Source organism: Zalophus californianus, chromosome 12 (genome assembly GCF_009762305.2).
Source record: "Zalophus californianus isolate mZalCal1 chromosome 12, mZalCal1.pri.v2, whole genome shotgun sequence".
NCBI lineage: Eukaryota > Metazoa > Chordata > Mammalia > Carnivora > Otariidae > Zalophus > Zalophus californianus.
Window position 1 is genome coordinate 21,137,736 of NC_045606.1, and position 14,930 is coordinate 21,152,665.

Genomic DNA, 14,930 nt, shown 5'->3' on the forward strand with positions numbered 1-14,930 from the left:
ATTCTTAAAAAGTTTATCTATATTACAGTGGTAGACTACTTTATGCCCACAGAGACATGAGTCTGAAGTCAAACTGCATTTTAAACATAGTATTCATCAAGCAGACAATTGATAAACTTTTGAAAAGAGTACCTCCAAAACAAATGTTACTTTAAATCAAGCTTACATGAATTTCTAGAGAGTCTATGAAACTTATGACATTGAAAACAAAATTTCATATATGTGTGAGTTTTTTTTCTAAGGAGACAATCATCATTTTCAAAAAGAGTTAAGGCTCAAAGATATTAAGAGTTACTATTATAACTTAAAACTAATCTAATTCCAAAAAATTAGATTATAAGGTTTTTTAAAAATACATAAAACAAAATAAATCAGAACTAATTCAATATAAACTACTGTATTGCAGTTTTTAAAAATGCAAATGTGTGGCCTTCCATGAGTTATGTATGTTGCCTAAAAAATTTATTTACTTGTTCTCTAAGAGTGCAGAATAAATGTAGTATTGCCATATATTTTGCTCACCTGTATAGAAATGACATGGACAGAACTAGAGGGTATTATGCTAAGCGAAATAAGTCAATCAGAGAAAGACAATTATCATATGATCTCACTGATATGTGGAATTTAAGAAACAAAACAGAGGATCAGAGGGGAAGAGAGGAAAAAACAAAAAAAGACAAAACCAGAGAGGGAGACAAATCATAGGGAACAAACTGAGGGTAGCTGGAGGGGAGGTGGAGAGATGAGATAACTGGGTGATGGACATTAAGGAGGTTATGTGATGTAATGAGCACTGGGTATTATATAAGAGTGATGAATTACAGACCTATACCTCTGAAACCAGTAATACATTATATATTAATTGAATTAAAATTAAAAAAACATTATCCCTGAAAAAATAAAAAAGATATATATATTTTACATATGAAGAAGTACATAAATGATTATAAAAATATAAACAGGCTGTGTTTCCAGATGGTCGCAGGCCATTCAAGCAACGCAGCCTTGTGGTTTTAGCACATGAGCTCTAGACAGATTCAGGTTCAAGTCTTGGCTCTGTCATTCATCAACTATGTGACATCTCCTGGCCTCAGCTTCCTCATCTGTCAAATAAGGAAGCACGTAGCTCCCAAGGCTGCTCTGCTGATTAAATGAGATGATACATGCAAAACTCTTAGCAGGGTCTCTGATGTGTAGTAAATAAAGCCACTGATGAGTGTTTTGAAAAAAAAAAAAAGAAAGAAGAGAAAGGTGGAAAGAACATGAGCTTGGAAATTAGAAAGACCCAAGTTCAAATCTCAGCTTAATTTATTAGCTATCTGAACCTAAATGAGCTCCTTGATCTCTTGGTGCCTGAGTTTCATCCTTGGTTAAGGGGAGATAGATTAAATGAAGGCTTAGCTAAGTTTCCCGGTACAAAAAAGACCCAGGAAACAATAGCTATTATTATTGCTATAAACATTTTATCAAACAGATCAAATATATTTATGCCCTTAAAATGAATGGAAAAGAAACTTATATTAATAGACAATCATTAATTCAAGATAATAATATTGTACATTTAAAAATTAAACAAGATCTTTCACCGAGTGCTCCTATTTATGAATTTAAGTCAGTTATACCCTAAGATCTTAAGAATAATTCTCTTGATCCGGTATACCATTAGGATCCATTGGACCCAATTTTAGCTCTTGAATTTTTTTTAAACTATTCTATTTGTAAGGGCTGATATTTCATGATTTTTATTTTCTTAGAGGTCTTTCAAAGAACATATAGAAAATTTACTCACTTTTAAAAAATAGAATAAAACACATTCCATCTTAAAATTACTATATCTATCTACTGGACTCTTTAGTAAATCTAAAACGCATTATTGGCTCTTAGTGTTCTTACTTTTCACATCTTATAATATTCTGCTATTTCATTATCCTAGGAATTATTTCATCATAATTCATCAATTACTGTCAACCATGCTTAAAAAAAAATGGTAAGACAACAGAAGAATTGAAGGACTTGCCTAGAATGGTAGTTCTCAACTAAAGGTGATTTTGCCTCCCAGAGAACATTTGGCAATGTGAGGGTGTTTTTCATTGTCATAACCAAGGAGTGTGCTACTTGAATTTAGTAGGTAGAGACCAGGGATGCCACCAAACAGTCCGTGACAGCAAACAATTATCCGGTTGAAAATATCAATAGTATCAAAGTTGAGAAACCATTTTTTCTTTTATGCCCATAATGGCAGAAGGAAAAAAATGACCAAAAAAGATCTCTCAGAATTATCACATGAATCAAAAGAAAAAAGCAAAGAGATGAACAGTAGGATAGTAGCTTGGTTTTTTAAATTTTAATCTGCACTCTTTTAATTGTGATTATTTTGAGTACATTTATATTTGAACAGTACCCACAGAACTATCAATTTTTTAATGGTAATATATTTTTTATTAAGTTTTTAATTTTAATTCCAGTATAGTTAACATATAGTGTATTAGTTTCAGGTGTCTAGTGTAGTCAACAATTCTGTGCATTACTCAGTGCTCATTATGGTACGTGTACTCTAATCCCCATCACCTATTCCACCCAACCCCCCCCCACCGCCCTCCCCACTGGTAACCATCAGTTTGTTCTCTTTAGTTAAGTGTCTGCTTCTTGATTTTTTTGTTTCCCTTTGCTCGTTTGTTTCTTAAATTCCACATGAGTGAAATCATATGGCATCTGTCTTTCTAACTTATTTGGCTTAGCATAACACCCTCTAGTCTAGGTCCATCCGTGTTATCACAAATGGCAGATCTCATTCTTTTTTATGTCTAATATTCCAGTGTGTGTGTGTATACACACATCTTATTTATCCATGCATCTGTGGATGGACACTTGGGTTGCTCCATATCTTGGCTATTGTAAATAATGCTGCAACAAACATAGTGGTCTATATATCTTTCTGAATTAGTGTTTTTGCTTTCTTTGGGTAAATACCTAGTAAAGCAATTACTGGACCATATGGTATTTCTATTCTTAATCTTCTGAGGAATGTCCATACTGTTTTTCACAGTGGTTGCCCCAATTTACATTCCCAAGTGCACAAGTGTTTCCTATCTTCCACATCCTCACCAACACTTATTTCTTGTCTTTTTGATACTAGCCATTCTGACTAGTGTGAAGTGATATCTCATTATGGTTCTGATTTGCATTTCCCTGACAGTTAGTGATGTTGAGCATCTTTTCATGTATCTGTTGGCTGTGTGTTTTCTTTGGAAAAATGTCCTTTCAGGTCCTCTGCCCATTTTTCCATTGGATTTTTTGGTTTTTAGGGGTTGAGTTATGTAAGTTCTTTATATATTTTGGATATTAACCCCTTAGCAAATATATCATTCACAAATATCTTCTTCCATTCACTAGAACAGTACAAGGATGAGAAGCAACTTCCAGTCCTGGACAAAACCAAGTTCCTTGTACCTGATCATGTCAACATGAGTGAGCTCATTAAGATAATTAGAAGGTGCTTACAGCTCAACACTAATCAAGCCTTCTTCCTGTTAGTGAACAGACAGCATGGAGAGTGTGTCCACGCCGATTTCTGATGTGTATGAAAGTGAGAAGGATGAAAATGGATTCCTGTATATGGTATATGCCTCTCAGGAGATATCTGGAATGAAATTGTCTGTTAAGACTAGAAAAATGCATCTGTTCTAAGATTTTTTTTAAACCCTTACCAAGAAAGAAAAAAGGGATGTTACCAACTGAGATTATCAATTCATCCAAACAGAGACCATCACAACAGTAGTGTTCCTGCCTGCGTTTTAGAAAGTTGTTTTTGCACTGCAAGCAGGAAAACTGAGCTCCAAATGAGCACATTCAGCTTTGGAAAACTACATTATTTAACCTAGGCTCTTTTGTTTTCAAATTTAGAAGTTTCAAAATAATATACTTTGCATTCTAAAAAAAGGTGTTTTATTCATAGTTTCCTTTGCTGTGCAAAACCTTTTTATTTTGTGTAGTCCCAATAGTTGTTTTTGTTTTGTTTTGTTTTTGCTTTTGTTTCCCTTGTCTGAGAAGACATATCCATAAATATGTTGCTAATGCTGATGTCCAAGAGATTACTTCCTATGTTTTCTTCTAGGAGTTTTATGGTTTCAGGTCTCACATTTAGGTCTTTAATCCATCTTGAGTTTATTTTTGTGTATGACGAAAGAAAGTACTCCAGTTTGATTCTTTTACAAGTAGAATGTCCAATTTTCCCAGCACCACTTATTGACAAAATTATCTTTTCTTCATTGTATATTCTTGCCTCCTTTGTCATAGATTACTTGACCATATAGATGTGGGTTTATTTCTGGGTTCTCTATCCTGTTCGATTATCTATGGGTTATTTTGTGTATTTTGATTATTATAGCTTTGCAGTATATCTTGAAATCTGGGATTGTGACACCTCTAGCTTTGTTCTTCTTTCTCAAAATTACTTTGGCTATTCAAGATCTTTTGTGGTTCCATACAAATTTTAGGATTATTTGTTCTGGCTCTGTGACAAATGCTATTGGCATTTTGATAGGGATTGTATTGAATCTGTAGATTGCTTTGGGTAGTAAGGATATTTTAACAATATTAACTCTTCCAATCCCAAATATATCTTTCCATTTTTGTATCATCTAGTTTCTAATTTTGATTATGAAACTAAAAATATAAGATACTGAGTTTTCAGAATATTCTAGATGAATTTTCTGAAGGTCAAGCATAGATGAGTGAACAATATATTTCTAAAGACAAAAAGGAACTATGAATATTCTTATCCAGTTAGTCAATCAACATGAAGACTTCATTGTGTATCTTTTACAAGAACCTGAACCATCTTATTTTGCTAAAAGGACATATAATAGTATTCTTTAATCTAAACAGATACTAAAGGCAGGGAGCAAATAAAAGTGACTGAAACAAATGACATAAAAATTTTTAAATGCATCAATCATTCTAATTAGTGTTTATGATAAAAATGAAAATGTTTTAAAATTATGAAGCACAAAAAAACAAACAAAAAAAATTATGAAGCACAGGTGACTGACTTCTCTCCAATAAAGTTATATGCCATCAAAGTTCACAAGCTTTGTGTTTTGAATATGCAAATATAAGAAGCGTTTTGAATATGCAAACGTAAGAAGTACCAATAGTAATGACAAACCAGATGCTATCAGAGATGTATTTGAAATCATTTAGAGCTGAGATCAATCTAGTTTTAAGAAAATTGAATGTAAAAGTGTTATTAAAAACAAGATGAATCATTTGTTGTTTAGCACAAATACCTACTTAATCCTTAAGTAATGAGCTACCTAGTACATTAAAAATATGATGAATATTTAAGCCTATTTGTAGTGCTTAAAGACTTTTCCTTACTCTAATAAATGGAAGAAAACCATATGTTAAACCTAAAATTTCTTTGGAGTACCTGGGCGGCTTAGTCGGTTAAGCGTCTGCTTTCGGCCCAGGTCATGATCCCGGGTTCCTGCGTTCCTGGGATCAAGCCCCGAATCAGTTAGGACTCCCTGCTCAGTGGGGAGCCTGCTTCTCCCTCTCCCTCTGCCTCCCCCTCCCGTTGCCTGCTGCTCTGCCTCCTTGTGCGTGCTCTCTCTGTCAAATAAATAAATAAAATCTTAAAAAAAAACACTAAAATTTAACTTAAGATCTAAGAACGGATTATTAGTTTCACTGTACACTTTGAAATGAAATCTTAAGGAAAAATAAAAATGAGGAAAACCTTCAAAGTTGCTACAAATCTCTATACTTTCAAAACAGAACTGATTTCAAGACAAAATTTTTGCCAGAAATATCTGAGAGATGAATAAATAATACTCAATATTCTCAACACGTGATACTCAGAATAATAGTGTTAGTTTGATACTGCAGCTCAAAGTTTAAGGTTTTTTAAAACAAGATTTAAACACAATTAGGAAAATGTTTATACCTTAACAGACTGTAAGATGCCAGTCCCCTGCTCAGTTTCAATTTTGCAATTCTCACACTCAATATTTTGGATTTTTACACAGCCAGAACCTGATGACTTGATATTCAAATCTAGAAATGAAAAAAGAAAAAGCAAATTAGTACTATGGCTAATGAGCTCCAAAGCATTTTAGTACCCCCCAGAAATCCAGCTCCTCAGTTACATTCATAATATTACTGAACTCTGGAGAGAGCATAGTTGTCAGCATTTAAAGGGTCTCTACCACAGCAACAGGACAAATGTAGTGCCCTTTTCTGCTAGCTTTTAGAAATAAAGCAGTTATTTCTATTGACCTATATCATCTAAAGAGAGAAAGTAATATAGGAGAAAAGTAAAAGAGGGCAGAAACTCCAATTAATACACATTCCTGGGAAAGATCATAGAAGCCTCTTCCCCACTGAGAAAACAAACACACACACACACACACACACACACACGTTCAAGTAAGACTACAGGAAGTTAAAAAGTCATTATGGTAAACTGAATAAGCCAGTTAGCCTCTTCTCCCTTATATTTATGAAGCTTTAAAGCTTTCCAAACCTTGTATAAATGAAAAGCATATTGTAGGAGTAGTAGATCTGTGTTTGTTGCCCCCCACACATACTGGGGCTTAACACAATTTAATAGTTACAGCATAAAAACAAATTTCTACAGTTTTGTATATGGCAGTCTCTATAAGGGTTTTAAAAACAGCAATACTTTGGTCATAATAATCTAAAATATGTAAACCAATAATTTTACCCCAGAATTACATGGATGCAAATGTAATTAATCAATTTTTACCCAGTTGAGTAGTGTTACAATATAGCCTTGATCTAAGGCAGTGGTGACAGACATGTAGAGAAGGAAATATAAATATCCTCTACCCCCCACTAGACAGGTAGAAAAGCCCAGACACTGAGTGGCAGTAATGCTACTCTTACCCACTCACAGAACTGGAGGAACAAGTATATATGAAGAAAACGGAATTATGTTGATTTGAGGAGCTCATGGAATAGACACCTAGAAATGGTAAATTGGAAATGGGATTCTGGCTCTAAGAAGAGCAATCTACAAATGAGGTTTGAGATCACCAGCACAGACAGTTCCACTTTCATCCGTGTTACCATAAAATTTTGCTTACTCTATTTCAATACTCAGTCCATTTTTTTATTATAACATATTGACAAATCTTCCTCCCCACCCCAGACTGTTAACATTTTGAGGTCCGGGTCTCTTATTCATCTAGGCTAGTTTAAAGAAGTTGAGAAACAGTAAACCATAGTGGTTGAGCAGACTCCAGTCAGTTCAAATTTCAGCTCCACCGCTTTATATCTGAGAGAGAATAGGCATATTTTTTGATCTACTCCCCATTAGAATGTAAGTTTCATGAAGGCATGGATTTGTTCGCCCACAATAAATACTTATTTCATGAAACTTGCTGTATCTCAATTTCCTTATGTGAAACAGTGCCAATAACAATATCTACTTGATGTAGATGGTAAGGATTCGAAAAGATTATCTTAAAAGTATTAGCTGCTGGGACGCCTAGGTGGCTCAGTGGTTTAAGCGTCTGCCTTCAGCTCGGGCCATGATCCCAGGCTCCTAGGATCGAGCCCCGCATTGGGCTCCTTGCTCTCCCTCTGCCTGCCGCTTTCCCTGCTTGTGTTCGCTCTGTCGCTCTGACAAATAAATAAAACCTTTAAAAAAAAAGAAAAGAAGTGTTAGCTGCTATGACGATCATCATTAGTATCATCCTTCAGTCCCAGGAAGGAGAGCCTGGGGAGGCTTTCCTAGAAAAATGCTGTGTACCCACTGGCTTGCATTTGATAATTATTATGGAACCCAAACACCCAGAACACTGCAGGCGTTGTCAACTGGTCCCCACGAGCAGTTTTACCATGTGTTTGTGTTTTTGTTTTTTCAAAGACTGCTACTCACGGAAAATTTACAAGGGAGATACATCAGTAAGAAGCCGGGTGCCTATGTGAAGCAGAACACTTGGCCCAGGTTAGATACGGTACATCCTACAGACAGAGCTGTTTCGGAACAGACCCCAGGCTGTGTATAGGCAAGCGGAAACGTGAACAGACTGCCATACCACGGAACGGATTATCAAGAAGCTCCAACCCCGAAAAACAAACCACTTTTCTATTGACAAAGTGCAGTGACAGAAAAATAGGAACTACGTGCCAAAGGAGAACATAAGGGTTCCACAAATAATAGTTGACTTAGATTATTCCAAATGATGTTTCCATTGGATTTATAAAATTTCTATCATTGGGAACCTGATGTCTAACTTTCACTAGGAAGCTCAAAGTAGAACAGGAAAAAAAAAAAAAGAAGCAGGTTCCGAGGCGGGGGGCAACTAAATTAGTTTAGAAAGTCAGATCCAAAGGCACCAATTAAAAGTGCACATCTGCTTAATTTCAGAAGTTCGCTGGCTGTGCCCTGGGACCCAAACCCGTTTTCACTTCACTTGCCAAACTTCAGGGGCGCGTTCACCTCCACGGACGCCTGGGGGTCGATGGTGTCGCACACGATGGCTACCTCCTTCAGCGCCTCGTCGTACTTCACCTGCAGGCCCGCCAGGTCCCGTGCCCCGCCCTCCGCTGCTCTCACAGCGACCAGCACGCGGTCGCCGTCTGGGTAGGTGAGGGGGTCCAGGGGCCTTACGGCCAAATGACACGGAAGCCGCGCCCGCAGCCGACCGAAGGGGCTCACCAGCAGCGCCCACTCCTTCAGAGTCTGGTGCGCGAGGCCTGGCGGAGAGACCGCGGGCTCGGACCCGGGCTGGCGCTCGCCTCCACCAGAGCGGTACCGCCGGGCCGGGCCAGCCCGACACGCCCAGGGCCGGGCAGCTCCGCCGGCCCCAACTCGGAGCTGGTTGAGCCGGAGGCAGCCGAACCCCCAGCCCGAGCTGGGGGGGAACATGGCGCGCCCCTCTCGCGCTCCCCCAAATCACCTCAGCCGTAGGCCAGTCTCGCCACGGCCAGTCTATTTGACCATGGCACCGGCTCAAGTCAAAAGGGAGACGTTTGCGAAGATTTGCTGAAGCAAAACTGCTCACTTTCTTCGGCAATTTAAACCGCAGCCGCGCACGCCTCCACGGCAAGTTGGAATTTCAAAGCTGTAAGTATCCCCTCGGACCTGGACTCCTCGCCCGCGCCCGCCCCTTTCGCAAAGGCGCATGGGATAGGTAGTTCTAACGGGGACGAAAGGTCGTGGGCTCCGGGAAGTTTGGAAACTACATATCCCAAGAGGCAATGCGCAGGGTAGAAAGGGTAGTAAGAACAGGTGTTACCCGAACTCGGAAGACGCGCGCTCTTTGCCTGAAGCCCATTAGCCATTGGAGGACTTGGGGAGGGGGGGTGGAACCTACTTGGGAATCCAACTGGCCAATGGAAAGCGCGGAAGGAGCAAGGTGGGCAGGACTGCGTGGTTTCCTTGGATACCGAGGACGCGACTTCTTTGGAGAGGGTGGAGTTTTGGAGTGAGACCCTGGAGATCCTAATCACCGAGAAAAATAGGAACCTAAATAAGGATCGGGACCAAGTTAAGGGGTAAGAAACTGGGCTTTTAAAAGGTGAGAACTAGGGGGGCGCCTGGGTGGCTCAGTCGGTTAAGCGTCTGCCTTCGACTCAGGTCATGATCCCAGGGTCCTGGAATCGAGTTCTACCTCGGGCTCCCTGCTCAGCGGGGAATCTCCTTCTCCATCTGCTCCTTCTCCTGCTACTGCTCTCTCTCCATGAATAAATAAAGATTTTATTTATTTATTCATGAGAGACAGAGAGAGAGAGAGAAGCAGGCTCCCAAGGAGCAGGGAGCCCCATGCGGGACTCTGTCCCAGGACCCTGGGATCATGACCTGAGCCGAAGGCAGATGCTTACCATCTGAGCCACCCAGGCGCCCTAAATAAAATCTTTATTTAAAAAAAGGTGAGAACTAGATGCAAACTAGAGTTTGTGGTTAGATCCAAACTAGAGTGGTGGTTAGGTACAAACTTCACTAAACTGGTGCAGGATACCCTGGTATGGAAAATCCCTCAGCAAGAGTAAAAAGCCAGATTGGTTGGGGGGGGTGGTTAATTCTTTTTTTTAAAAGATTTTATTTATTTATTTGAAAGAGAGGGAGGGAGCACAAGCAGGGGGAGCAGCAGGCAGAGGGAGAAGGAGAAGCAGGCTCCCTTCTGAGCAGAGATTCCCTACGTGGGGCTCGATTCCAGGACTCTGGGATCATGACCTGAGCCCAAGCCAGACGCTTAACCAACTGAGCCACCCAGGCTGGTGTTTTTTGGTGGAACTCCCTCTTTGATACCAGGTATAGGAATAGCATTAGAGTCCTGCCTCACTCCTGATCCTAACTGATCTTAAGCCAGTCATTGAACGACTCAGGGTTTTAATTGCTTTCCCTTAAAATGAGGTCAATAATGCTTTCCTTGTTTTGCCTTAAAGAGTTTTTGCAAGGATCAAATGAGGTAATGGATGTGAACATGATGCAGAGGCTACAAAATTGTAGTGTATATTACTGTATTTTTATTTTAGGGATAGCACTGATTCTTAGTAACCAAGAAATATCTGAGGGATCAGGACTTGTGTTGACAGCAGCATTGACCTCTTTGACTACAAATGATCCCCAGTTTTAGGGCTAAAATAAGGAAAAATGAGTCAATGGAATGGGAAGAGCATGAGACTGATTATTTTCCTGGCTCTCTGGGTCACCTGAATCTGTTTCTTCAGCTTTAAGATGAAGAAGGATTGCACTAACTGACTCTTTGGTCTTTTTTACCTTTTATTATTCTGCAGACAATTTAAAAATGATTTCCTGCTTCCCTGCATATCTCTCCCTTTCTGTGCCCCTTTCTCTTCCTCCCCATTACTCCATAAGTTCTTTAGTAAAGACAAACTGCAAACAATGGCATTAAATAAAATGCAAGTGCTGAAACTGAGTGTCTTAAAAAACTGAAGCCCTTGTTGGCGTGTCCAGGGGGGCGTTCAGTCGGTTGAGTGTCTGACGGTTTTGCTTAGGTCATGATCTCCTGGGCCTTGAGATCCAGCCCGCCTTGCGCTCCCTGATCAGCAAGGAGTCTGCTTAAAGATTCTCTCCCTCTGCCCCTCCCCCTGCTCTCTCTCTCTCTCTTATACAAATATATAAATCTTGGAGGAAAAAAAACTGAAGCCTTTGGCAAAAGTGCAATAACTGGAATTACTGGGAGGTATAGTGATAGAGAGATGGACTAAAATCCTAATGGACTGGGCTAAAGTCCTCGTGGGCCCAAGCCACAGGGTTCTCCACTAGCCGTTATCTTTTTTAAAATTCAGTGTTTTCATAAGTTATCCTTTCCTCTTTTCTGTCCTCCTATTTTTTTCTCTCTCCTTATTCTCCCTCCTAGTGAAGGCTCATGGTAAGTGCTAGTTTTTAGGTTCACCAAATTCCCACTGAATATTAGCTCTGTCCTTGAGTTTGTGTTTCATTTGGTCATAATTATTCAGACTGATCTTCAAAGTGTCTTTTTAATGAAAACCCACAAGGATAATGTTGAAAAAATTTGAAAAAGACATTGGTTTATGCAAGTTGAGAATGCACTCACATTTGTTGTACACATGCCAAATATTTTTAGATTAAATAGGAATACCTAGCAGATTATTTTGTTTCTGTGGTAATATTTCCTTTTTTGAGACAAACCAAGTTCATGGAATTGGCAAGTGAACCGTAATTGTCTCTGTGGCAAAATCATTGTTTGATTATTTTCAAACAAAATTAAAAAAAAATTGACTGGAATACTACTTTTCTGATTACATGAATTTGAAAATGGAGAAAATGATTGATATAAGAATATAGGATATTAAAAAGTTATTGATACTTTAAAAATACTCTTTTATTGATACATGACTTATGTATCAAATCTGTCCACATGTCAATGATGACTAATAAAAATACTCCCTCCCATCTGTATGACATTAGTTTTCAAAGCATGTTCACATGTGTCATCTTATAGTATCCTCATAAAACACTCAATTTAGCAGAGCACATATTATCCTCACAATATAGATGAGGAAAAAATTCAGAAAGATTAAAATTAAACAATTAGAGGGTCTGGCCCTCTTCCCACTCTACTAAAAGGTCCTCTATCCTCCTGATACCTTTGAAAAATAATAATTATTCATCAAATGAATGGAGAATCATATACAACTTTTCCCCCTTAGAGTTTACTTGTATGGTATTTTTACATCTTCAGTTGAAAAAAAAAACAACAACCACATTCCTATGGTCATGAACATGTACTGCTAGTGGGAGTGTAAGTTATTATAAACTTTCCAGAGTTCATTTCAGCAGTATGCATACAGCACTTTAAAAATATGTGTATCCATGACTTGAAAATTGTACTTTTGAGGATTTAATGTAAGCATAAATTAGGGACATTCAAAAAAACTTACATGCAAGGAATTTTGTTTTATAGAGTTACTTATGATACTAAAGTAATGAAGCAACTTAAATGTTCAAAAGAGTAGGATGTTACATAAATCAGTATACGTCTGGAATATTATGCAGCAATTCAAAAATTATACTTTGAAGACTATTCAATGATGTGGGAGCACTTCCATAATATAATTGTAAAGGAAAATCGTCCAATTCTCCTTCTGTGTGTTTTTCCTTTACTCTCACACTATTACCACACTCACAACACTTCTCCTGATACTTCTGGCTACCACATGTCTGGGGGTTTTCCCCACAACAAGCAATTTTCCAAGACACCAGCAGGGTGTTCTACAGTTTAACTCAATTCTGACACTACATACCTGCAAATAGTGTCAGATCCCACAGGTTAAGAGCTCAGCTCCACAAGACTTCTCCCACCCACTTGAGATGCCAATTACAAGTAATAGGTCCCTAGGTTACCCACAACTTCTGTCTGGTTTGGCTACAAATCAGAGGTTTCCACAACCCCCTTCACGGTTTTGATGAACTTGCCAAAGTGGTTCTCAGAACTCAGGGAAACATGTTTACCAGTTTATTAAAAGATAAGTTGAAGGATACAGATGAATAGCCAAATGAAGAGAGATACAGGGTGAGGTCTGGGATAGTCCTGACAACAGGAGTCTCCCTGGAGTTGGGGTGTGTCTCCCTCCTTGTGTGGATTTATTTGCCTACGTAGAAGCTCTACAAACCCCATACTATTGGGATTTTTATGGAGGCTTCATCGTGTAGGCATGATGGATCATTAATTCCATTTTCAGCCCTTCTTTCTTCTTAGAAGAATGGGGGCAGGGCTGAAAATTCCAACCTTCTTATCATGGTTTGTACTCTCCAGTGACCACCCCTCATCCAGGAACCATCTAAGAGCCCACCCAAAGTCACCTCATTAGAACAAAAGACATTCCTATCACACCCAGAAATTACAAGTGTTTCAGGAGCCCTGTGCCAGGAGCCAAGGAGAGATCAATATTTTTTTTCTAGTATCTCACAGTAATATTAAGTGAAAAGAGTAGAATGCCAAATTGTATGTTTAGTATGATCCCAATTCTGTAATAATAGTAATAACAATAATAATAATTTTAAAATACAATTGTATTTAAGATTTTATTTATTTATTTGAGAGAGAGAGAACACAAGTGGGGGGGAAGGGGTAGAGGGGGAAGGGGCTGAGCAGGGAGCCTGATGCAGGACTTGATCCCAGGACACTGGGATCATGACCTGAGCTGAAGGCAGACGCTTAACTAACTGAGCCACCCAGGTGCCCTAAAATTCTATTTTAAAATATATTCCATAGAAACAATTCCTACTTGGTAACAATGGTTATCTCCAATTAGTGAGATAATGAATTATTTCATTTTTTGTGTGTTTTCAATAATAAACACATATTTATAATTTAAAAGTTTTAAAAGCACTTCTTAAAATACCCTGTTTCCTAAAACTAACTCAAATAATGAAATAGGTGGAGGATTTCTTACTATCTAAATGTAAATACCCATGAAGATTTTACTTTATTTAATAATTGATATTCAATAAATGGACAGCAGAGGGCATGAGAGAGTTTTCAGCAAAATGTAACAAACCTGAAATTCAGCTTAGGTGAGGAAAGCCCAAGGAATTTGCCAACTTTCTCAATTATAAACTTTTACAATAAATATATCTTAGACTTTTATTCTTGTTATGAAATCTTAATAAACTCAATAATCTAATAACTGACAGTACTAAGTAGTATTTAATGAATATGTAGGTAGCCTCCTTTAAAATCATCATTGACATGTGGACAGATTTGATTATTTGTTTCCATGCCCATGATGTACAGGAAAGTCTTTGTGACTTAATGCAGTCAAATTTCCCCATTCTAAGCACTTTGAGAAGTTGCCTATGTTACACATATTCTCGAGTACTCTGTATGTTAAAGCAATATGTATTTGTGTGTTTAGATACACAGAGCAACCAGAGTTTATTCATAATAGAAACATTTTAAAAGCTAACTTTAGAAAAGCGTTCTTGTATATGCTAATGCTTAATTCCATTTCTACAAGGTAGCAATTTTGTTTCAACCATTCACATAGTAGTAGCATTGAATGGAAATTCCATTTACATTTTATGTATTTTGAGGCTATGCTGTTAGTTATGTATAGGTTCAAGATTAATATTGCTTCCTGATAAACTTTCTTTTTGTCGTTAAATAATGACCCTCTTTATCTCTAGTATTGCTTTCTGACTTGATATATATTTTTCTCTAATAATATTTTTATCCTTTTACTTCAAGCCTGTGACATATTTGGGACTTGTGTCTTATAAACAGAATACAGCAGGATACTTTATTTTTATTTATTTTTTTAAAGGATCACTTTTTTTTTTAAAGATTTTATTTATTTATTTGACAGAGAGAGACACAGTGAGAGAGGGAACACAAGCAGGGGGAGTAGGAGAGGGAGAAGCAGGCTTCCCGCGGAGCAGGGAGCCTGATGCGGGGCTTGATCCCAGG

The 14,930-nt window shown here is 38.1% G+C and overlaps 2 protein-coding genes across 10 annotated transcripts in view; one reads left to right on the forward strand and one right to left on the reverse strand.

The window, feature by feature from the left end:
- FAM185A (family with sequence similarity 185 member A) overlaps nucleotides 1-9,140 on the reverse strand; it is a 69,813-nt gene extending 60,673 nt beyond the window's left edge. For all 8 annotated transcript variants that reach the window (XR_003516637.2, XM_027574920.2, XM_027574925.2 and 5 more), the window contains exons 1-2: nucleotides 8,449-9,140; nucleotides 5,948-6,057 (exon numbers count right to left, since the gene is read on the reverse strand). Coding sequence is in view for 7 of the 8 variants with exons in the window: in XM_027574920.2 (XP_027430721.1) it covers nucleotides 5,948-6,057; nucleotides 8,449-8,899 (561 nt within the window). In the remaining variant the exon portion in view is untranslated. The remainder of the gene's footprint in view (nucleotides 1-5,947; nucleotides 6,058-8,448) is intronic.
- Nucleotides 9,141-9,438: 298 nt separating this feature from the next.
- CCDC146 (coiled-coil domain containing 146) overlaps nucleotides 9,439-14,930 on the forward strand; it is a 124,382-nt gene continuing 118,890 nt past the window's right edge. Inside the window, exon 1 of one of the 2 annotated variants that reach the window (XM_027573875.1) lies at nucleotides 9,439-9,528. The gene's annotated coding sequence lies outside the window, so the exon portion shown is untranslated. Of the gene's footprint in view, nucleotides 9,552-14,930 lie in introns of both variants that reach the window. The other variant, XM_027573876.2, reaches the window with a different exon arrangement.